Source organism: Musca autumnalis, unplaced genomic scaffold (assembly GCF_047663935.1).
Source record: "Musca autumnalis isolate F117 unplaced genomic scaffold, ASM4766393v1 scaffold_1, whole genome shotgun sequence".
NCBI lineage: Eukaryota > Metazoa > Arthropoda > Insecta > Diptera > Muscidae > Musca > Musca autumnalis.
Window position 1 is genome coordinate 196,418,785 of NW_027411644.1, and position 25,680 is coordinate 196,444,464.

The 25,680-nt window shown below is 36.2% G+C and overlaps 2 protein-coding genes across 51 annotated transcripts in view; one reads left to right on the forward strand and one right to left on the reverse strand.

Annotated features, from left to right (window-relative positions):
- Positions 1-25,680, forward strand: part of Calx (sodium/calcium exchanger 3) — a 534,678-nt gene that overhangs the window by 423,919 nt on the left and 85,079 nt on the right. The window lies entirely within an intron of this gene.
- On the reverse strand, positions 16,102-17,898 carry Alp5 (Alkaline phosphatase 5). The gene is made up of 2 exons (XM_073959681.1): positions 16,607-17,898; positions 16,102-16,538 (listed from the first exon to the last, which is right to left on the reverse strand). Exons 1-2 carry the CDS (start codon positions 17,843-17,845, stop codon positions 16,194-16,196), a joined length of 1,584 nt encoding a protein of 527 aa, XP_073815782.1. The 5' UTR covers positions 17,846-17,898; the 3' UTR covers positions 16,102-16,193.

Below are 25,680 nucleotides of genomic sequence, written 5' to 3' on the forward strand. Positions count from 1 at the left end.
ACCTTGTGAAAACTGATTTAAGTCTTATTAGTCCAGATTTATTGCTACGGCGGAATATCTGGAGAGCCTCAATAACATAATTATTTGCAAAAAACTATGTTAAACGTCAAAAAACTTAATTTAGAACGCTTTTTTGATGATTTTCCATATTTAATTGACGATTTTCGTCAAAAAAAACACTTGCATATTTAGCATATTTTGTGCATATTTTGCATATTTTTTGCATATATTTTGCATATATTTTGCATATTTTTTGCATATATTTTGCATATTTTTTGCATATTTTTTGCATGTTTTTGATATGACCCCAAATATCGAAAAATTGACCCTCAAAACGCCTAGATCCAAAATTTGAGTCCAATCGGATAAGAAATAAAAAACATGCTAAAATCCGATGTCTAGTGATCAGAAGGGAGTCTTTATAGACGAACAGAAGTGAGTATTTATAGGCGAACTGAAGGGAGCCTTTATATACCAGCAGAAGGATATCTTTATAGACACCCAAAAGGCAGTTTTTACAGACGAAGAGGGGTCATTATGGACGATCAGAAGGGAGTCTTTATAGAGGAGCAGAAGGGTGTTTTACAGACAACCGTAGGGAACCTTTATGGGCTACAAGAAAGGAGTCTTTATGGATGAGCAGAAGGTATTCTTTATAGGCGACTAAAAGGAAGACTTCATAGACGAACATAAGGAAGTCTTTATTGACGATCAGAAGGGAGTCTTTATAGACGAACATAAAGTAGTACTTATAGACGAACAGAGGGAAGTCCTTATAGACGTCTAACAGGAAGTGTTTATAGACAACCAAAAGGGAGTCTTTATAGACAATCAGAAGGACGTCTTTGTAGACTTCAACAGGGGTGTCTTTGTAGACAACCTGAAAGAAGTCTTTCTAGACGAACAGAAGGGAGTTTTTATAACGGCTAAAGGGAAGTCTTTATAAACAACCAGAAGGGAGTCTTTAAAGACGATCAGAAGGACACCATTATAGGCGAACGGAAAAGAGTCTTTATAGACGACCAAAAGGGAGTCCTGTATACAACCAGAAGGAAATCATTATAGACTACGAGAAGGGAGTCTTTGTAGACGGCCAGAAGACAGGCTTTTTAGACAACCAGAAGCGAGTCTTTATAGACGAACAGAAGTGAGTCGTTACATACAACCAGAGGAGAGTGTATTTATAGACGAACAGAATTAAGTCTTTATAGACGAATATAAGTGAGTCTGAACTGAACTGAAGAGAGCCTTTAGAGACAAACAGAAGGGAGTCTTTTTAGACGATCAAAAGGGAGTATTCATAGACAAAAATACAACCAGAAAAGAGTGTCTTTATGAACGAGCAAATGGGTGTCTTTATAGAAGCAGCAGAAAGGAGTGTTTATAGACTTCCAGAAGAGAGCCTTTATAGATAAGCAGAAGGAGTCTTTATGGACGACCAGAAGAGAATTCAATATCAAACTCAGCCTTTGTCTTCTACCCATTCACATCCCATATGCCTGATGAGCTGAATAAGACCACCAGCGGAACGATCGTAGCATATTGGTTGGGTGTGTGGGACTTCAATACAAAACTCCTTAGGTCACGTTAGCTCGATTAATTCAATGAATGAGAATTTTAATAGACAATCATAAGGGAGCGAGCAGAAGTAGACCTTAGATGAACAGAAGGGAGCGTTTGTAGACGACAAAAAGGTGTCCTAAAAGTGACCGAGAGGAGTCTTTATAAGCAACCAGAAGGGTGTCTTTGCAGACGACCAAAACAGGTCCAGAAGGAAGTCTTTGTAGGAGTCTTTATATACGACCAGAAGGGAGTCTTTGTAGACAACTTAAAGTGATAAAAAATGAGTCTTCATAAGCTATCGGAATTGTGTCTTTGTAGACCACTAAAAGAGATTCAGAAGGAAGTCTTTATAAGCGACCGAAAGGGAGTCTTGGGAGTCTCTATAGACGAACAGAATGCCTGCTTCGAATTCATTTCCAGTCATGGTTCTGCACCGAACGTCATTGACTTGTCAACAATAGGTTAACCTCGATGAAATACCACGGATGTCTTGAATGCATGCATTTCAGAGATCGTTTTGGGATTATAGTGCTAAGGTTTTCTCATTCTGGACCAGTTATTCTGCATCCTCGGTGTCTAAAAGGTCTTCATCTTTGTGTCACCTCAAATTTCCTGATGGAGGGTTTAGGTGGCGAGACACCTGCAAAGTCAACCGAGTCCATTTTAGAGCCAACAATTGTAATTGAATATTTCGTGCTCTTTATGAATCAGATTTCAGGTAGGTACAAAAGCAATATAGTTTATATACGGCATAATTATTGTGGTTGCCTCTTACTTTTTTTTGTCAAAGGCTGAGGCTATATATCCGTCAGCACAGCTGACCGATACATTCTTACTTAAAAAAAAACTGTCCAACCTTAATCTTTCATTCACTCTTGTGTGATTCTTCGTTGGCCTTTTGGTGGACTTTAAATATTTACCTTGTTGTGATCAATAACCCTACTTTTTATACCCTCAGCCTTTAGGCTAGAAAGGGTATATACACTCTGATACGACCAAAAACGTGTCTCATAGAAATATTATTCCTTCCAGATATATATCGGACTCGAATATTGACTATAACGGTCCACTCCTTCGGGTACCTCCCACACAAAAATTCGACTAAAGTGAGTCTCGGATCGTGTTGATTTTTTTCAGAAGGTTGTCCTTGCGGCTCCCTTACGACGGCACAATTTTTTCTTGCGCAAGTCCATACTTCTTGAGATATTAGCCTAAAAGCTCCATGAAAACCTGACGGCCCCAACCAAAATGGCAAATCCGCAAGATAATTCTCGCAGGGAGTTTTTGATTGGTAGTGACTTTGCACATCGTGTTACTTCATCCAGTCATGTATCATGTTAGAATATGGACTATATCGGTCTATCCTTTACAACGGAGTAAGTCAATACTTCCTGAGATATTGTGCAAGATAACTCTTTTTCAAACTTAGTTTAAGGAGTCCTTATGAAGAAGTTTGGTTATTAAAAATGTTTGGTATATGTCAATGATTTGGTATAGCCCCACATTACGGTACCTATAGATTTTAAAGCAAACTCATGATACAAAATGAATACATTTTATATACGGTTTGGTTTTTTTGGTCAGTGGTTGAGGGTATATCTCCATCAGCACAGCTGACTGATACTTTTTTACTTGTTTCTTATAAATTTTTACCCATGTCCATCACAACCAATAAAGTCATAATTCACTTGAATTGGGCCACAGTGCAATTCCAATTTTCCTCAGTGTACAGGAAATGATATGTCATGCCGCAATAGAGTTAGTAAACCTCATTTTGTTGTACGTGCAACATATGCTGCCGTAGCTGGTGTCGGTGATACTGCAACCGAACCATACCACACAACTCATCTATATGCAGGACTAGTTTATGATGCTGGAACATGCAGCAGCAATTCAGTAAAATTAGAAAACCTTCAATTATGACTGAGACCCAATAAAAGAAAATTGTGTGAGTGTGTGTGTGGGAAATTAGCAATTTATATGGGATCATACGAAGGAAACCATGTTAAAAATTCTTACAAAAAAGAAATTGATGTTGGTAATTTTATTCTACGGCTTTAAATTACTTTCAATTTCCTAAATGTAAAATATTGGCCTTATTTGGGTTGCTGAAAATTAAAAAAAAAGAAAGAAATGCAGCCGGCAAGAAAGAGAAAACATTACCGAATGCACCTTTCGTGTGAAGAATTATAACCCTCAATTTGTGAGGGGGGATTTTTTCATATGAAAAGACCATTAGTGAAATAAATACTTTTGAGTGGGTGTAGACAAGAACACCCTTAAAGTTGCAAAAGTTACAAAAGAATAAAAAAGAAAGCCAAAATAAAAAGAGACTGAATCACTACCAATGGCCAAAGGGAAGGGCCTTTTGGGCCATTGCCTAACTAGGCAAAGGCAACGTTAAACAAGAAAACAAGTCCAAAAACATCATCATACAAAACGCTTTTGAAAAATGAGGTTGTGTTTAAAGAACCTCAATTTGATTCAGAGTTTTCTTTTCAGTTCTTTTGTTATTGCCTGTTTGTTGGTGGTAGTGGTGATGGTTGTTCTTGTAAATGAATATAGTGGTCATTTGTTCTGAATGAATGTACAACATGTAAGTGGGCTTGGATTTTTTTTCGTTCGTCCGTTCGTTTGCTTCTTTTAATCATGCAAAGATTTCTAAAGCTTCCCTGGCCTAGCAAACAAAATGTTGCTATGGCTAACTGTGTTTGCAAGGAGTTGGTGTGGTATAGAGTGGACTGCATTATGTGGGCATAGCCTACAAAAAATACACATAAAAGAAATCTTAGATAATAACAGCCCTGACTAGTTCTAGTCTTATAGCGGACATTGACATAACTGTTTAAATGTTTGGCAGGGAATATTACGAAGGGAGTTCCCATACTTCTTATACTTATACTAGAGGTTGATAGTAATGAGAAGTCTATGGTGGTCCGTAATAACTCATCTTAAAAGTGACATATACCTAACAAAAAACAATGAACACAATATTTGTTACAGTTTCCGAGAAATAGCTATTTTTTTCACCAGAAATTTGCAATAAAATTACGCATTTTCCAAAATTGCAAAAAAAAATTGATCGCCTTTATGATCACGCCACGCCCACACCTTCCAATATTTTGAAATATTTTTTTTTTAATTTCTTAATTTCAATATATTTACTATCGAATCCCATATAGAAATTAACAATCGGTGACGACAAAAAATTGGGGGTTTGGTCAGGAAAATCGATTCCTGAACCACTGTGTGGCATCAAAAAAGGTATTGAAATAAAATGACCTATTGGGCCGGCCTTTTTAAATCCAATAAAATCTTAGTTATTAGGCAAGAAGCATTAGCGGATAAAGGTCGTAGGAGTGACTCGTCCTCCAACAAAAAATTTTTCGTTGATACCTTCGACCTCTAAAAGTGCCAAATTAAAGGAAGTAAAGGCAGGAACCTTCTGCATCAACGATGTTCCGCAAAGCATTGGCAAAAGGGAATTTCGGTTGATACGAACGCACCTTCAGTTTGTGAGGAAATTTTCTTGTTACAAGGGAACTAACGTTCAGTGAATTACTCGCGTTGGTTGCTCAAGTGTCCCTGTCGGAAGCCCTATGGTGGTGACTCCTGTTTAATGGGTCACAGTCTTTTAATAAGAGGCTGCTACGAAGCCCAATGGAGCTAAAACAGCCTGATGGGCAAAGAGAAGACAACCCTTGTTGAGATTCCCCTTTCATGTCAAAAGTCTTCAGCCAATGCGGCTAGTTGCGAAGTCTTGTAAAAAGACAACAAAAAGACCTAGCCAAAGAAGTCTAAGATACCACCACGCCATCTAACCACTTAATCAGTCTAATGGAGGTAAAATAATGACCGGAATCCCGGTCATGGTTTTGCTCCGAACGCCGTTGACCTATCAATAATAGGTTAACCTCGGTGAAATACTACGGATGTCTTGAATGGATGCACTTTAGAGATTGTTTTGGGTTGGACTGGTGGAGGAGGATTACAACGATAGGGCTTTCTTATTCTGGACCAATGCAATCTCCATTTAGTCTGCCCCCAACGGAGTCTTAATGAAACATTGCTCTGACATAGACAATGACTTCTACTCTTAAATATTCCGAGACCTGCCGTTACGCAGATTTATCATGGTATATCGGTTAAGACACACAAGGTTTCTGCCAAAAAATGCACAGTGAGGAAACTTGAGTTGTGTTATTTTCAATGTTCGTGATCGTTGATCTTCATCTTTGTATCACCTCCATTTTTCTGGTGAAGGGTTTAGGTGACGAGAAACCTGGGAAGCCTCGACCAGGTACAGATAAAAGACCTTAAGCGGATCTTCTGGTTTCCATAGACAAAAGACTTTTAGCAGGTCTTATATAGGCAGAAGACCATCAAGAGGTATCCTATAGGAAGGTCTTCTATATGAAGAAGATCTTCAACAGGTCTTCTATGGGATGAAGACCTTCAACAGGTCTTCTTTAGGAATAAGACCTTTAAAGGTCTTCCTTAGGAGGAGGTCCTTAAATAGGTCTTCTATAGATAGAAAAACTTCAACAGGTCTTCTATAGATAAAAGACCTTCAACAGGAAAAAGACCTTCAGCAGGTCTTCTTTGAAGAAGAAGACCTTCAACAGCTCTTCTTTAGGAAGAAGACCTTCAACAGGTCTTCTTTAGGAAGAATACCTTCTACAGGTCTTCTATATGAAGAAGACGTTCAAGAGGTCTTCTTTAGAAAAAAGACCTTCAAGAGGTCTTCTTTAGGAAGAATACCTTCTACAGGTCTTCTATATGAAGAAGACATTCAACTGGTCTTCTCTAGGAAGAAATCCTTCAGCAGGTATTTTGTAGATAGAAGACCTTCAGCAGGTCTTCTATAGGAAGAAGACCTTCAACAGGTCTTCTATAGGAAGAAGACCTTCAGCAGGTATTTTGTAGATAGAAGACTTTCAGCAGGTCTTCTATAGGAAGAAGACCTTCAACAGGTCTTCTATAGATAGAAGACCTTCAACAGGTCTTCTATAGATAAAAGACCTTCAACAGGAAGAAGACCTTCAACAGGTCTTCTATGGGATGAAGACCTTCAACAGGTCTTCTATGGGATGAAGACCTTCAACAGGTCTTCTTTAGGAAGAAGACCTTTAAAGGCCTTCTTTAGAAGGGGATCCTTCATGAAGGTCTTCTATCTATAGGTCTTCTGTAGGTAGAATAACTTCAACAGGCCTTCTATAGGAAGAAGACCGTCTAGAGGTCTTCTTTAGAAGGAAGAACTTCAAGAGGTCTTCTTTAGGAAGAATACCTTCTACAGGTCTTCTATATGAAGAAGACATTCAACTGATCTTCTCTAGGAAGAAATCCTTCAGCAGTTATTTTGTAGATAGAAGACCTTCAACAGGAAGAAGACCTTCAGCAGGTCTTCATTGAAGAAGAAGATCTTCAACAGGTCTTCTATGGGATGAAGACCTTCAACAGGTCTTCTTTATGAGGGGGTCCTTCAACAGGTCTTCTTTAGGAGGGGGTCCTTCAAAAGGTCTTCTATAGATAGAAGACCTTCTATAGATAAAAGACCTTTAACAGGCCTTCTATAGTTGGTCTTCTATTCAACCGGTCTTCTATAGATAGAAGACTTTCAAGAGGTCTTCTATATATGGAAGACCTTCAACAGGTCTTCTGTAGGTAAAAGACCTTCAACAGGTCTTCTTTAGGTAGAATACCTTCAACAAGTCTTATATAGGAAGAAGACCGTCAACAGGTCTTCTACCTACAGAAGACCTGTTGAAGATCTTCTATATGAAGAAGACATTCAACTGGTCATCTCTAGGAAGAAATACTTCAGCAGGTATTTTGTAGGTAGAAGACCTTCAGCAGGTCTTCTATAGGAAGAATACCTTCAAAGCTCTTCTATAGATAGAAGACCTTCAACAGATCTTCTATAGGTAGAAGAGCTGCGACAGTTCTTCTATAAACAGACGACTTTCAACAGTTCCTCTATAGATAGAAGACCTTCAACATGTCTTCTGTAGAAAGAATACCTATAAAAGGTTTTCCCTAAACAGAAGGCCCTAAGAAAGTATTCTATACACAGAAGACATTCAACAGGTATTCTATAGGATAATGGCCTTCAACCCGTCTTCTATAGTAAGATGACCTTCAACTCGTCTTCTGTGTGCAGAAGACCTTCGGTGGGTCTTCTACAGACAGGAGACCTTTAGCAGCTCTTCTAAAGACAGAATACCTTAAAGGGTTCATCTACATACATATATAGACAGAAGACCAAAAATATGGAGGCCTACAACAGGGTTCTATAGTCAGAAGGCTTTCAACAGGTTTTCTTTAGACCTCCTAATGACAGAAGACTTGCAGCAGATCTTCTATAGAAGGAATGCCTTTAACAGGTCTTGTATAAACATAGACTTCTTCTAAAGACAGAAGACCTGTTATAGAAGACATTCTTACTTCTTCTCTAAATTGAAGGCCTTCAACAGGTCTTCTATATACCTCCCATAAACAGAAGCCCTGCGGCAGGTCTCCTTTTAATGGAGTACCTTCGAAAATCTTCTATAGCCAGTAGACTTTTAACAGGTCTTATATACGCAGCGGCCCTTCATCAGTTCTTCAATAGACAGAAGACCTTCAAAAGGTCCTCTATGGAGAGAATCTCATAGAAGACAGGTCTTCTGTGGACAGAAGACTTTGAAGTGGTCTTTCATGGACAGAATAAATTTAATAGGTCTTCAACATGTCTTCTATAGACAGAAGGCGTTTAAGAGGTCTCCAATAGGCAGAAGACTTTCAACGGGTCTTATATAGATCACCTATAAAAAGAAGACCTTTAGCAGATATCCTATGGGCAGACTGAAAACGTTCAAGAGGTCTTTTATGGACAGAATATCTTCAGGAGGTCTCCAACAGGTATTCTATAGACAGAACACCTTCAGCAGGTATCGTCGTCTGTAAATGGAAGAACTTCAACAGGTTTGTCATAGACAGAAAACCTTCAGCTGGTCTTCTATATACAGAAGACCTTAAATAGGTCTTCTATAGGCAGATGCAAGCCTTTTCCCGACGGAATAAGCAAACACCGGATGATATATTTCCCTATATTTACTATTCCTTATCAAATTTTTTAATTGACATTTTCCCTGCCTTATGGTCGGCCATCAATTGTCCAATATTTACAGCCATTAAAAACTCCATTAAGCTCCGCACTGTAAAATTACAATTTACATGCAAAGCGAAAAAAGAGAGGAACTTTAAAATTTACATTTTTTAATAAGTTAATGGCGCCAAACACTACTAGCCCCATAACACCTGGCCCGCCTGCTTCAATTAGAAGCTACCACCACCACACACAAATAATTTAACAAATTTTATACATTTTTTATTATTTTTCTTCTTGCGTTTTATGTTAATCAAATTTCTTTTTATCGGCCAACTACATCGAGTGAATTTCCTATGTGCATGTAGAGCAGCAACAACAACAACAACCACATATGACCATGGTAGAAAATGTTTTGACTACGATGGAAAAACCAAACGGAGAGTAAATTTAATAAATTTGCCTAAGAGGAAATTTTTGTAATTAAATATACAAACTGTGTATTTTTTTTTTTTTTTTTTTTTTTTTTTTTTGGCTTCGAAAACATTCAAACAAATTGTCGTGTATTTTTTAAAAATTTGCTAAAGATGGGTCAAGTGGTCAAGAGGCCTGTGTATGTACGTATACATATGTGTGTTTATGTATGTTTATTTGAAAAAATGTTAAAACCTTTTGAGTGTTTTAATAGGACAGCCAAAAACAAAACTTGGTAGAAAATGTTGCTGGCCAGACATGTACATATATATGGTTTGTGTCTAATTCAGTGTTTGTATGTATTTAGAATTTTTGTTGTTTTTTTGTTTCAAATTCAAAAAAATCTTGTTTTACTGGATTTTTAAAATTTACATAAACAGGCAAGGGAACTAAACATATGGGCCACCACAATTGATGATAGATTTTTTTCTCTGAAATTTCAATCCAAAAAAGCTTTTATATAAGCAAAATATGATGGCTGTGGTTGTATGTATATTATTATTGTTAGAACCTATCCTTTATACCAGACTTGGTTTCTTGTTCAGAAACCTCCATACTCCATTTGTGCGTAATGATTTTTCTTTGGCGAAAGTCAAGAAAAGTTGCGTGTTTTAGTTGTTGACATGATTTTTATGGCCATACATTTCTGCATACAGGTGCGTATGTGTATTTGTGTGCATGTCCATCAAGTTCTTACGTATGCTTGTGTTAACATGTGACGCATTCGTAATTTTTAATTACTTGGTCAATATTTAATTTGTTGAATGTTTCAAACACGATTGCGATAAGAATTTTTTTATGTTTTTTTTTCTTTTTTTTCTTTAATTTATGACCATAGATTAAATCAGACAAATTTTCCCAAGGCTTTAGATTGCGAATAGTTAAGTTTAGTTTTTTTATAGACTTCCAAGAAAAGTTGTTAATTTAATTCTTATAAATGTGAGCGCAAGTGACCACACATTTAAAGTCCTTTGCCTTACCATTCCTTTAAGGCAAATTCATTTTTTATTTTTGCTGCGCAATGTGAAAGCCAATTAACTCTTAAACAGATGGAATGCAAAGAGGGAAGCTTATCTGGGAGAGAAAACAAGATTTTTGTGTTTTTGGAGGATGGAAACGAACTCTATTATAAAAAACAACTATGTTTTGTCGTCAACTGATCCATATTCCTAAGAATCCTCTTGCTGCCGTTGGCTATTCTTGACCAGTTGACAAATATCCTAAAAAATCGAGTCTTGGTCAAATGACCAATTTTGGTCTTCTCTCAACAGAAATGAGTATTCTCTTAACAGAAGACCCCTTTAGGAGGACTATTAAAATAGAAAGTCACATTAGATTTCCAGCACAAAACCCCTTAGTGGGTATTCTATCCTTAGAAGATTCCTTTAGGAGGCCTCATATCAAAAGAGAAGCCTTTGAGAAGATTCAATTACTTATGTGATCGGAACCACAAAAATAAAAGAGGTCCAAATTATCAAAATGACTCAACAAGACAAGCTTTTAAACAGCGCACATGTTTGTTGAGTGTGTAGAAGGTATACATATGTGTGGAATTAATTATTCCACTGACAGGTTCAAATCCATCTTCTCGAATAAAGTCCTCAAGGAGGTTTTCTCTCCCCTCTTTAAGTTGTCTTCTATCAGAAGAATAACCCCTCATGAAGTCTTCTGTACACAGGAGATATTCTACTATAAGAAGACTCCTTTAAGAGGTTTTCTATCATTACAATAGTCTCTCAGAAGGTCTTCTGCCCTCAGAAGTCTCTTTCAAATGGTCTTCAGGAAGTCTTCTATCCACAGAAAACAACTTCAGAAGTTCTTCTATCCTCAGGTCTTCTAACCTCTATCCCCTCTAGAAGGTAGTCTATCCACAGAAGACCCCATTAGAATGTCTTCTATCGACCAAAGACCCCTTTAGGAGGTATTCTATCGACAAAAGACCCCTTTAGGAGGTCTTCTATTACACTGTGCTACAGTGAAAATTTGCAGGGGTTCTAGTGCATAAATTCGGTTTTGTGGGAGTCCACAGAAGACGAAAATACCTTTAGTTTCTTTGTGTCACTTCGGTTTTTCATTTTATAACGGTAATTGTAGTGAAAAATGGGCTTTCTTGGATTTTCAACTTTAAACGGACATAACTTCTTTTTTCCACAATCGATTTGCACACACTGTTTTTCGTTATAAAGGGGAGAGTAGAGCCTTTCGAACAAGCCATAGATTTTTAAAATCGGTTAACAAATGGCTAAGTAATAGTGGTTTAAGTGTGACAAAAACGCATTAAAAAACAGTAAAATGTGTTTCCTTGTGCTCTAGGCTGCGTAAATGACAGCTAACAGTACAATTATTTACAGTTAGCAAATATGAAATTTAGTTGGCTTTCCAAAATGGGAAAAACCAAGAAAATCCGTTGAAAAATGAATGCGTTATGGCATTTGTTGTGTTTCAACTTTTTGGTTTTTTTTCATATTTTCCTTTATAAAACATTGATACCTTGTGCGTAATTGTTAAGCAGGATAATCACAATTAGAATCATACATGCTAAGATACCCATCTTTTATAAAGGAAAATATGAAAAAAACCAAAAAGTTGAAACACAAAAAATGCCATAACGCATTCATTTTTCAACCGATTTCGTTGGTGTTTCCCATTTTGGAAAGCCAACTAAATTTCCTACTTGCTAACATTAAATAATAGTACTGTTAGGTGTCGTTTACGCAGCCTAGAGCACAAGGAAAAACATTTTATTGTTTTTTAATGCGTTTTTGTCACACTTAAACCACTATTACTTAGCCATTTGTTAACCGATTTTAAAAATCTATGGCTTGTTCGAAAGGCTCTACTCTCCCCTTTATAACGAAAAACAGTGTGTGCAAATCGGTTATGGAAAAAAGAAGTTATGTCCGTTTAAAGTTCAAAATCCAAGAAAGCCCATTTTTCACTACATTTACCGTTATAAAATGAAAAACCGAAGTGACCCAAAGAAACTAAAGGTATTTTCGTCTTCTGTGGACTCCCACAAAACCGAATTTGTGCATCAGAAATCCTGCAAAAAAATTTTGTCCACTTTTGTATCACAGTGTTATTAAAAGACCCCTTTAGAAGGTATTCTATAATTATAATACTCTGTTAGGTGGTTTTCTGTCCTTAAAAGACCCCTCCAAGAGGTCTTCCTTCTACCCATAGAATACCACTTTAGGAGGTCTTCTCAACAGATTCCTCTTTTGGAGATGTTCAATTAATAGAATATCCTTTCAGGAGGTATTCTATCAAAAGAATACACCTTCAGGAGGCCTATAGATAGTATACAACTTTAGAAGAAGGTCTCTACCAATAAAATACCCCTTCAAGAGGTCTTCTAATATTAGAAGACCTACTTAGAGGGTCTTCTATCACTAGAATAATCCTTAGCTGGTTTTTTGTGCTAAGAAGACCCCTTTGCAAGATATTTTACTCCTTCAAGTAGAGGACTACTACATAAAAAGAACCGCTTAGGAGATCTCCTATAACAAGAAACACGTCTTGGTGAAAAGATCCCTGTAGGAGGACTATAAAATAGCGCTATAGAAGTATTCTATCCATAGAGCAATCCTTTAAGAGGTTTTCTATTAACAGAACTTCCCTTCTATCAGTATAATACAACTTAATGAGGGCTTCTATCATAAGAAGTCCCCTTTAAGAGGTCCTCTATCAGAAGGTCTCCACTCAGGAAGTTTTATATTCTATCCATAGAAGACCCTTTTAAGAGGTCTACTGTCGTTATAAGGTCCCTTTAGGAGGTATTCTATTATTAGAAGATCCCTTTAGAAAGTCTTTTATCAGTATAATACTCTCTTGGGGGTCTTCTGACCTTAAATAACTCCTTCCATCCATAGAAGGCCCCTTTAGGAGATGTTTTTTTTTTCTTTGGAGGTTTTCTATCAATAGAATATCCTTTCATAAGGTTTTCTATCAATAGAATATCTTTCCAGGAGGTCTTCTATTTACAGAAAACAAATTCAAAATTTCTTCTTCCATTGAAGACCCCCTTAGAGGGTAGTCTATCCACAGAAGACCCCATTAGAATGTCATCTCTCGACAAAAGACCCCTTAATCAGGTCTTTTTTTATTAGAAGACCCCTTTAGAAGGTATTCTATAATTATAATACCCTCTTAGGTGGACATCTGTCCTTAGAAGACTCCTTCAAAAGGTCTTCCTTCCCATAGAAGACCACATTAGGAATTCTTCTAAACAGATTCCTCTTTTGGAGATGTTCTATCAATAGAATATTCTTTCAGGAGGTCTTCTATCCACAGAAGACACCTTCAGTAATCCTGTCCATAGTATACAGGATACAGGTCTCTACCGACAAAAGACCCCTTCAAGAGGTCTTTTAACATTAGAAGACCTACTTGGAGGGTCTTCTATCATTAGAATAATTCTTAGGAGGTTTTTTTTTTTTGCTTAGAAGACACCTTTGCAAGATATTTTTCTCCTTCAAGATGAGGACTACTACATTAGGAGAACCTCTTAGTAGATCTCCTATCACAAGAAACAAGTCTTGGTGAGAAGATCCCTATAGGAGGAATATAAAATAGCGCTTTAGAAGGTATTCTATCCATAGAAGATTCCTTTAAGAGGTTTTCTATCAACAGAAGTTCCCTTAAGGAGGTTTCTTTCAAGATAATAAAACTTTTGGAGGTCTTCTACCATAAGAAGTCTCCTTTAAGAGGTCATCTATCAGAAGGCATCCCCACAGGAAGGTTTTTTGTGGATAGAATATCCATATCCGTTACAAAGTCCCTTTAGGAAGTCTTCTACTATTAGAAGATCCATTTAGAAAATCTTTTATCAGTACAATACTCTCTTGGGGGTCTTCTGGGGGTCCCTTTAGGATGTTTTTTTCTTTGGAGGTTTCCTATCAATAGAATATCGTTTCAGGAGGTCTTCTATCTACAGAAAATAAATTCAAAAGTTCTTCTTCCATAGAAGACCCCTTTAGAGGGTAGTTTATCCACAGAATACTCCATTAGAATGTCATATCTCGACAAAAGACCCTCTTAGGAGGTCTCCTATTATTAGAAGACCCCTTTAAAAGGTATTCTATAATTATATTACTTTCTTAATTGAAGACTCTAAAGAAGACTCTAAAGATCCCTGTAGGATTTCCCTTGTCCATAAGAGATCGCATTAGGAGGACAGATGACCTCTTTAAGAGATCCTCTATCAATAGAAGAATAGAATAGAAGACCACTAAGAAGAACAGAAGACTTATTTAGTTGGTGTTTCCCTAATGGAAGATCCCTGTAGGAGGACTTCCACCAGTGGGACAGCCTTTCCTGAAGACCGCCTTTAGAAGATATTCTATCAACATAATACCCTTTCAGAAGCCCTTTTTTCCATAGACACCAATTTAGGAAATTTTCTTTCAGCAGAGAATCCCTGCAGGAGACCTTCTGTCAACAAAAGACCCATTTAGAAGTTTTTCTATCCCTACAAGTCCTCTTTACCAGATTTGCTATGGATATAAGAGCATTTCAAGGGGGTGTTCTTTTAACAGAATAGTTCTTTATGAGGCCTTCTGTTAGTGGAAGAAAGGGCTCTTTATGAGGTCTTTTATTAACAGAAGAACACTTTTAAACATCTTCTATTAAAAGAAGACCCTTTAAAAGATTCTGTATTTTAAGGGGTCTTAAGGAGGAGCAGCATTCACCGAAGAATCGTTTAGGTTGAATATATTTTATGATTTCATCGTCCTTAAAAAATATTCCTCCAAAAATACAAGTTTTGTGCTCTGAACGTTCTTGAAAAAAATTCTTGAAAAAGTCCACGTTTTGTGCTTTGAAGGCCTTAAAAAATTCTTCAAAAAAATTCATGTTTTGTGCTTTGAAGGCCTTTGAAAAAAAAAATATTCTTAAAAAAACATGTTTTATCCCTTAAAGGCATTTAAAAAAATATTCTTTAAAAATCCAAGTTTTGTGCCTTAAAGGCCTTTAAAAAATCCAAGTTTTGTGCCGTAAAGGCATTTAAAAAAATATTCTTCAAAAAATCTACGTTTTGTGCCTTAAATGCCTTTAAACAAATATTCTTTAAAAAATCCAAGCTTTGTACCTAAAGGCGTTTAAAAAATATTCTTAAAAAAATCCACGTTTTGCGCCTTAAATGCCTTTAAAAAACGACGTTTTTGTGCCTTAAAGGCCTTTAAAAAATATTCTTTAAAAATCCAAGTTTTGTGCCATAAAGGCCTTTAAAAAAAACCTCGTTTTGTGCCTTAAAGGCCTTTAAAAAAATATTCGTTAAAAATCCAAATTTTGTGTCTTAAAGATTTTAAAAAATATTTGCTCTGTTCCAGAACCTGCAAGAAGCTACTATTTTTTACTACGATAACATTTTTTCCTTTATGTTATCGGCAAAAATAGTGAAAATTAGTAGATTCTTGCAGTTCTAGAACAGACTGATTCTTTAAAAAATCCAAGTTTTGTGTGCATTAAAGGCCTTCAAAAATATTCCTTAAAAACACATTTTGTGTTTTGAAGATCTTTGAAGAAATATTCTTTAAAAATCCACATTTTGTGTTTTGAAGGCCTTTGAAAAAATATTCTTTAAAGGCCTTTAACAAATATTCTTTAAAAAATCCACATTTTGTGCTGTGAAGGCCTTAAAAAAATATTCTTTATAAAATACACGTTTTGTGCTTTAAAGGCCTTGAAAATTTTTTTAAAAAATCTACATTTTGTGCTCTGAAGGCCTTTGAAAAAATATTCTTTAAAAAAACCACATTTTGTGCTGTGAAGGCCTTGGAAAAAATATTGTTTACAAAAACCACATTTTGTGCTCTGAAGTCCTTTAAAAATATTCTTTAAAAAATCCACGTTTTACCTTTAAACGCCTTTAAAAATATTTTCTTTAAAAAATCCAGGTTTTTTGTACTTTGAAGCCCTTTGAAGAAAATCATAATCCTCCTCCGAACAATCAATCCTCTAATAAGACAAAATAAGCCTTTAAAAAAACATTTCGAATATTTAATACTGTTTAATTAATGGCAATAACAATTTACAAGTTAAACGATTCTCCTGCCCCTTGTACTTATCTTTATTTACGGGCACACATAGTCAAACCCGAACCCAAACAGGAAGCATAACCCATCATATGAGGTATGGCATTTTGTTCATAGACCCCAGTGAATAAATGAGACCATGGTCCAGAAGCGTAAACACCCACATCTTCACCACCATGTGTCTCATCCTCCATAGGCCAGGCAGAGGGGAAACGGTCATAACGATCACCGGTTATAACAGTGGTGGGATCTACACGTTCTGCCTTTTCAACATCAAAGAAACGCTCATAACTGGGACCATTGGCATAACTCAATGTCATATAGGGTTTCTCATCATCAGGTGTGGCGGGTGTCTTGCCGAAAATATCATTGCCGCGGTACTAAAAGAAACAAAACCATAATCATAACATAACATTTCGTTCTCGCATTGCTCCCCCATTAAACTTACCGGATAACCATTATAGGAAAAGGAATGTGAATGATCTGCAGTGACCACAATTAAAGTATCCTCCTCACTGGTCAACTCTCTTGCAGCAGCAATGGCTTTGGAAAATTCCACAGTTTCATCGAGGGCAATGCGTGCAAAATTCTCATGATGAGCCAAATCAATGCGTCCACCCTCAATGAATATGAAATAGCCTTCCTCATTCTTTGATAAAAATTCAATAGCCTTGCGTGTCATTTCCTCCAAGGTAGGTTGATTGGTGGTCTCATTTGTTTCCAAATGATAGAGCATATGATCATCTTGATACAGACCAAAAACACGATCGAATTCATTCAAATTGGCCGACATCAGCTCATCACGTGTCTCCACGTAAAGATTGCGTGAGCCAACCTCATTTTTATACAGCTCAACCAAATTCAAACCATCACCACGTCTTCCATTTTCATAGAGGCGAGAATCGATGAAATGCTTCTTACCACCACCCATAACAAAGTCCAATTTGCTGCCAACTTCACCGTTAATCAGTTGATAGGCAATATCTTCAATACCTGCGCCGGAACCACAGGCACCACTCACTTCTTGATCATTTTCCCAATCACGATGGGCAATGTGGGCATACACACCAGATGGTGAGGCATGGGTAATGCGGGTTGTAGTCACGACACCAGTACTTTTGCCCACATCTTGGGCCCATTTGGCAATGGAATAAACCCATTTATCCTTGTCTTGACCTTTTACACAATCACCATAATCAACATCACCGTTCAGGCCAATGGTTCCCTCTTGGGCCTTAACACCACACAGGTAGGCGGTAGCAGTACAGGCAGAATCGGGTACAATTTTATCCACAGAATAGGTCTTCGACAAACCGGTATAGGGAAACTCATTAAAGGACAATTGTTTCTCTTCACCACCCAACAAATTACGGGCCGCCGACACGGTGGTCAAACCCATACCATCACCCAAAAACATGATTACATTTTTGGCACGATTCTCATTGATGCTGGCCGATAACTTTTTCTCGATAAAATCTTTGCCCAAATTAATCCAATACTCATTTGTATCCTCTCCGCTAACAACACGTTTAGACGGCTGTTTTGGTTCTGGAAAATCAGGATGCATACGACGATCTCTACAATCCTCATCATCGACACTGCATTTTGGTAGAGCCTGAATGCTTTGTAACAAAACCACGGAAATTGTTAGCCAAAGGGCTAAACGCTGACCACTTCTAAGCCACATGTTAGCTAACGTAAGACTCCCGACTAACTGGCTAATATAATTTCAGCTCATTGCTCATTGTTTAGAATCAAGGTGGTTATCTTTGGTATATTAAAGGAACTGTTGGTTGCATGGACAGGTCATAAAACACAAAATCTCTCGGTGTTTGATTAGATTAAAGGTATTGTTTTGTTCGATATCGATTATTGCACACTTATCGTTGTTGGCGGGTGAAACGTAATCTGACCATGAGCGGTAAGAAAACGTATTACACTATTTCCAAGATGGCTAAGTTCTGGGTAAAAATAGATTTTGTGGTGGTGTCTTTGGTACTGTGGTGACCGAAACAGAAGCGCCCCGATAAACGTTGTCAAAGTAGGTTTGTTGACGCCTTGGGAGTAGCTTCAAACAACAGCGGTCTTGTTGGCCATATAAGAGCTCCAAAAGCGACATTTTAGTCGATTTCCAGCGTTCAGCATAAATCCTACACTTTGAAGCTGTATAACTGGTAGTCTAAGAGAAGTTTTTTTGGTTTTCTATAAACACACGTTATAAGCTTCTGTGAGACGAGCTTCTGGACTTCTGTTTTTCTCTAAAAGACCTTCTGGTCTATGAAAGACATTCTAATCTTTTTTGAGTAGACTTTTCAATTTTCTGTAAGAACACCTTATGAACATTCAAATTAAGACCTACTGGTCTTCTATGAGAGGACAATTTGGCCTTCAGTGAGAGTACATTTTGGTCTTATATCAGAAGAGTTTTGATCTTCTATGAGGAGAGCTTTTGGTGATCTGTGAGAAAGCCATCTTGCTTGCTATGAAAAAGCTTTTGGTTTTCTATAGGAACACCTTGTAATCTTTCATAAGAAGATATTTCGGTCTTATGTGAGAAGACTTTTGGTCTTCTGCGAGAGGATCTCTTGGTCACATATGAGAGGGCCGTTATGTCTTCTATAAGAAGACTGTATGGACTTCAATGAGAAGTCTGTTTGGTCTTCTATGAGAAGACCTTATGGACTTTTATAAGAACACCTTTAGACTTCTATGGGAAGAGTTTAGGTCTTCTATGAAAAAAATTAGGTCTTCTATGAGAAGACGGTTTGGTTTTCTTTAGAAGACTTTTGATCTTCTATGAGAAGAACTTAGGTCTACAATGAGAAGATGGTTTGGTATTCCATTAGTCTTTTATGTGAAGACCTTTGGGTCTTCTATAAGAATACTTTTTTTTTCTATGGAAAGACCTTCTAAACCATTATAAGAACATCTTTAAGACTTTTATGAGACGACTTCTGGTCATACATGAGAAGACCGTTTGCTCTTCTACAAGAAGATACTTTAGCCTTTTGGTCCTCTATAAGGACACGTTTGGTCTTCCATGAGAAGACCTTTTGTTCTGCAATGAGAATACCTCTATGAGAACATCTGTTAGTCTTCTATGATACCTTGGTCACACATGAGAAGGCTTTAGGTCTTCTATGAGAGGAGGATATCGTCTTCTATGAGAAGCCTTCTAAACTTTTATCAGAACACCTATTACACGTCTACAAGAAGACTTTAGCTATTCCATTAGGAGATTTTATGTCTCCAATCAGAAGACTTTTTGGTTTTCTATGAGAAGACTTTTGGTCTCCTATGGGAAGAAGGTTTCCTGTGAGAAAATATTTTGGTTTTCTATGAGAAGACGGTTTGGTTTTCAACGAGAATAACTGTTGGCCTTCTATGAGAAGAAATTTTGATCTTCTATGAGAAGACTATTGGTATTCTATGAGAAGACTTTTGATCTCCTGTGAGAAGACTTTATGTCTTCTATGAGAATACTGTTTGGTATTCTATGAGAAGACCTTCTGGTCTTTTATCAAAACACATTTTAGACTCCTACGAGAAGAATTTAGGTTTTCTATGAGAAGACGGTTTTGTTTTCTTTTGATCTTCTATAAGAGGATCTTTCGGTCTTCTAAGAGAAATTCATTTGTTCTTCTGGCCTTTATGAGAACACCTTTTAGACTTCTATGAGAATAAGATTGGTTATACATGAGAATACTTTAGATCTTCTATGAGACTTTTTGATCTTCTACGAGAAGAGCTTTTATTTTTTAATGAGAAGACCTTCGAACTTTTATGAGAACACCTTTTAGACTTCTGTGAGAAGACTTAAGGTCTTCTATATGAGGTCCGTTTGGTCTTCTATGACAAGACATTTTGGTCTACTGTGAGAAGACTTTTTGGTCTTCTTTTGTTCCTATATGAGAGGACTTTTGGTCTTTTAGGAGAAGACATTTTGGTCTTCCATGAGAATACCGTTTGGTGTTCTATGAAAAGACCGATTGGTCTTCTGTTAGAGGACATTTTGGTCCTCTATGAGAATGCCTTTTGGGCTTCTATTAGAAGATCATTGCTCTTCTATGAGAAAACATTTTGGTCTTCTATGAGAAGACTTTATGGTCTTCTTTTATTCTTCTAGGAGAAGACTTTTTGGTCTTCTATGAGAAGACTTTTTGGTCTTCTTTTGTTCTTCTATGAGATGAGAAGAAGAAATGTTGGCCTTCTATGAGAGGGCATTTTAATCTTCTATGAGAAGATCGTTTGGTCTTTTATGAGAAGACGATTTTGTCTTCTGTGAGCAAATATTTTGTCTTCTAGAGAAGAATTTTGCGTCTTCTATGAGTAGACATTTTGGTTTTTTGCTCAGTATAATTTTTTTTTTTCATTATTTTACACTCTCTACTAATACGTATATATCAAATGTTAAGCGCCACTTTAGACCTCAATTTTTACAGATATTATAAATTGAGAAATTGGTTTGTGCTGTTCTTTTTTTGTTTTTGTTTTCAAACAAATCACTTCATATCTATGATAATTTTACAACATGCCATAAACCTTATGATTACCTACTGTTTTAATGGTGCTTATCGCCAACAAATGTCGGTAAAATTACGTCTTGGAACAAAGGCTGTTATCAAAGGGGCTCACAGTTTTATAGTTACGGTAACTAAGCAACAGCATTCTTGCACCTTTTCATATCCAAAAATTATAAAAAAAAATTATAGGCTTAAAGTAGGCTGATAACATTTTTTAAGAGGGAAGGGTGGTTTCTGTCCACTGGGTACCCAAAATACAAAACTACCACTGATTTAATTCGAAGGTGACGCAAAAGCCTGAGGTCGGAAGTTACCTTTGTATGGACGTTGCCGCGGAACTTCGGCCTATATCGTCAATTTTTTTGTATAGCTTATTAATAGAGTGAGAACTCAGGCTGCATAAATACCTTTGATCTTGTATTAAAAAATAATTTGTATATATTTCTAATTGCTTTTTAAAAAAACCTTTTAATTGTTTATTTTCTAAAAATCTCTAAAAACGAAAAAAATATTGTCTCACATTATCATAATAAAAAAATTTATTTTTTTTTCTCGCTAAATAGGCCCATGTTGGTCGCCACTTTCATCTTAGAAATAGTATTAAATACTAGCAGACCACGGTCCGCGTTGCTGGTCCGTCGTAATGAGTTTTAATTGCAGCTTTTTATGGACTCTAGCTTTACAATTCAAAAATAGGCACTTCCTACCTTACTTCTTCGGTAGAAAGGAGGAGGATTTTAAATTTAACAACTGATTTTGTCTGTAAAAATCCTTTTCTTTTGCGGACTTTGTCGGATTTTTTCGCCCATCGATGCTGTTTAGGATTTATTATCTTCCATGTCCCCTGTCTTTATTGAAATTGAAAATTGAAAAAAAGGTGGGAGTGGTCAAATTTTCTTTGCATAAAACCCTAAGTTGAAAATTATCAAAATCGGCCCAGCCGTTTTCAACAGATGCCATTACCAACGAACGACATTTAATTTTTATTTATGTAGATTTCACCTTATATAATAAACAATAAAATCTCGAATTTTCCTCATTTTATATAAGCGATCGAAAATCAAATGCATGAAGCCAAAAATCACCCTCAGGGATTTTCCTATTTCTTTATTTTGTGATAATTTATTTCATTCGTTTCAATTGTATTTCATTTGTGTGGTTTATTAAAAGTTAATCAGATCCCATTAACACCTTGAGCAAAATCATTGTACAATCATTATGACGAAAAGGCAAATACGGTATTAATAAATCAATGGAAATCCGAGAGTTTTTTGTTCTACATGAATCCAAACTTCTATCAATTGTTGTGTGTGTTTGGACCGTTATATTGACCATCGATTGTCATAAATTATTACTCACCGTGTATAATACTAAAGGGGGAGAGGGGTTTGCATGTTTTTAATTTATTTAACTTTGATAATGACTGATTAAATGTTCTTACACGTTTTTCGTTGTTGTTGCCTTTAACTGACAACAATCAAATGTTAATAAATAAATAAAAAAATGAAAATATTTTTACAATAGTTTTGTTTTCTATATATTGAGTTAATTTTATCATGGCACAATTGACATCAACATTTTATGTCAGGTCTAGCTATAATGTGACGTTTGAGGTCCCCAATGGTCACAAAGCTTCTCCAACACCAATTGTCAACGTGGGTCCATGTTTTGGTGTAGCCACCATGTAACGGTACCTCTCGAGTTAAGGTATTTCAAGAAATTTGTTTACATTTTTTTACGAAACTACCTGTAATTTAACATTTAAAGTTTGCAGTGGTCGCACAACTTCTCTCCAAAAAATGTCAACGTGGGCCCATGTGTTGGTATAACCCACAAATAAATAATAACGCCCCCGATTTCATCCATTTTGAATCTTTCGTCGACGTTTTGGGTCTAAATTGTATGTAACTTCGTGCTTAATACTGAAATTGGTAAACAAAATTCTCTACTAAAAATTGTGAAATAGACCCCATACAACGGTATTTATTTTGAAGTTTATAGCTATATTATCTTACCGAATTTGCCAAAAGTTGCCATTAAGGGTCCCCTGTGTTCAAAACACTGTGAATGGAATAGCCCCCAAGTTTTAAAATAGCTTCCATACGGTACCCATCAAAGTTATCTGCCAAAAATGCATGAAATTTGGCATTTAGAATATACAGTGGTCAAACAAACTACTCCACTAAAAATTGTGAACATAAGTCCACATTTTTGAATAGCCCCCGTATAACGGTACCCTGCGGTTTTATGTATTTTGAAGTTTTAATCGTCGTTTTGGGTCCAAATTTAATGTAGTTTCGCATTTAGAGCGCAAAGTCGTCCAAAAAGTTCTCCACCAAAAATTATGGACATACATAGGCCCACGTTTTGAAAATACCACCCAGTTTCACGTATTTTAAAGTTTGTCCTAAAATTGTGGACATACGGCACCGCCCGATTTCAGGTATTGTGAAATTTTAATGTAGGACTCCCTGCGCTCAGAATACGTCCCTGCCACAAATTGTGGACATAGATACTTTACTTGGTATTTTATCTATTGAAGTCTCCTTTATGCGGCCTTTTATCTATAGAAGACCTTACTAGGAATACCATATTAAAAGACCATTTTATGCGATCTTCTTCTAGAAAAGAATCCCACTTCTATATACGTAAGATGTCTTCAGCAGTCTTCTGCAGAAGATCGTTTTCAGAAGTCTTCTATCCATTGATGCTCCCTCTGTGTTGTCGTTCATCTATAGAAGATCCCTTTATCTACAGAAAACGTTCAATCTAGACAAAGAAAAACAACAAAAAATTCATTAAGTTCGGCCGGGACAAATTTTTTATACCCTCCACCATAATCTAATCTTAATTAAAATTCAATAAATAGTTTCACAATTTTAGGTGGAAAAATGTTTCGATCACTAATTTAATATAAAAATGTGTTTAGCCCGGCGAAAGCTACCACCAATGGGGCAATAACAAAGTGTGGACCTGTCTTTCAAAAATTTTGGTGGAATAGTTTTATAACCGCAGGGAACCTCAAAAGTCAGATTACGGGTAGTTCCGACAAACAAAGTAGTTAAGACCCCCAAAATACCGAAAATCGGGAGGTACCGTTATATGGGGGCTATAGCAAAACATGGACCCATGTTAACGATTTTTGGTGAAGAAGTTTTGTGGTCACTGAGAACCTCAAATGTCAAATTACAGCTAGTTAGGTTAAAAATTGTAGCTAAAAATCCTCAAAATACCGAAAATCGGGAGGTACCGTTATATGGGGGCTATACCAAAACATGGACCCATGTTAACGATTTTTGGTGAAGAAGTTTTGTGGTCACTGGGAACCTCAAATGTCAAATTACAGCCAGTTCGGTTAAAAATTTAAGCTAAAACCCTCAAAGTACAGAAAATCGGGAAGGTCCGTTATATGGGGGCTATGCCAAAACATGGACCAATGTTGACGATTTTTGGTGGATACTTTCATGACCACTAAGAACCTCAAATATCAAATCACAGATAGTTTGGTTATAAATTGTAGCTAAAATCCTCAAAATACCGAAAATCGGGAGGTAGTAGGAACTTCAAATCGACACCTCCAAATAATAGTATGCTATGTCTAAAAAGTGAGTTTTGCAGGAGAAGCTCTCAACGTGTGGAAATTTTTTTGAACTTCAGTACTATGCTAAGTCAATATTTGTTTATAACTTCTGTTCGGATTGACCGATCATTACCAAAATTTGACGACTTTAAGTTAAAGGACGTTCGACACCTCCAAATAATAGTTTGCTAATTCTGAACAGTGAGATTTGCAGGACAAGCTCTAAAAGTTTGGAAATTTCTTTGACCTTCAGTACTATGCTAAGTAAATATTTGTTTATAACTTCTGTTCGGATTGTCCGAAAATTACCAAAATTTGACAGAATTTAAGTTAAAGGACGTTAAATATAAAAATGTAAAGAACTTGAAAACATGCTAAGTCGACTTAGCATACTATTGTTTGGAGGCGTCGAAATGTCAAATTCGGTTTGAAAATGTGACTAAAAATATACTGAAACTACGTTTGGACTTTTACCGTCGCACAGTGGTTCAGAATCGTTTTTTCCTGGTCAAAATTCTGTAACTTTTGAACGGATAGAGATATATTCATAATTCTTTTTTTGTTAGACAGATAACACAATCAGCTTTCAGACGAATTATAAGCGGTCAAGTTCGGTTTGGTAGTTGCAGAGAAATTCAAGGTCAAAGTGAAACTTTTGAGTTTTTTAACTATTTTTCATCAAAATATGAGTATTTTTGTGGTTTTTATATCTTCCTATGTATTAAAGATGGTCAAACACCAACAAATAAACACAATAATTACCAAACAAAAACTAAAAGAAAAAAATCGAAAAAATTTCGAAAAAAAAATTTTTTCAACAAATTTGTAAAAAAAAATTTACAAAAAAATTAAATTTTTTTCAAAAATTAAAAAAATTCTTCTTGGGTTTAAATAAAACTTATATAACTCGTATAAAAACTCATATACTCAAAAAAGTTGTAATTTGTGTCAAAAAACTGTAATTAATATGGAAACAGTATAGAAAAATACACATTTTTACCCATGTAATTTTAATAAATTTAAAAAAGTGTTAAACGGACGGAACGGGACGGGAACAAAAGTATATATGGGCTGGAAGAGGAGACTTTCGGGCATCTTTCTGTGAAAACAGAACTTTGTTCCATGTTGTTCCACAAAAGTTCTAGTCCACTAAATTTGGAATTTCATAAAATTTAGTACCCGAGGAAAAATAAAATAGATCATGTTGTGTAAAAGCTACGGTAATTTGCTAAAACGATTTTTAAAGGCCACAATCCTACCTACCTTACAAAAAAACAATGAACACAATATCTGTTATAGTTTCAGAGAAATAGCTCCGTCTTTCTCCAGAAATTTGCAAAAATGACGTATTTCCCAAAAATGGGGAAAATGCTCGTCTTTATGGGCACGCCACGCCCACACCTTCCAATATTTGGTCCT

What these genes read in the sequence shown, in the direction of transcription:
- Alp5 (XM_073959681.1), bottom strand. Translation starts at nt 17,845, where the DNA reads ATGTGGCTTAGAAGTGGTCAGCGTTTAGCCCTTTGGCTAACAATTTCC. An exon ending in TTTCCTATAATGGTTATCCG is followed by an intron (nt 16,539 to 16,606) that starts GTAAGTTTAATG and finishes TGTTTCTTTTAG; the next exon opens with TACCGCGGCAATGATATTTT.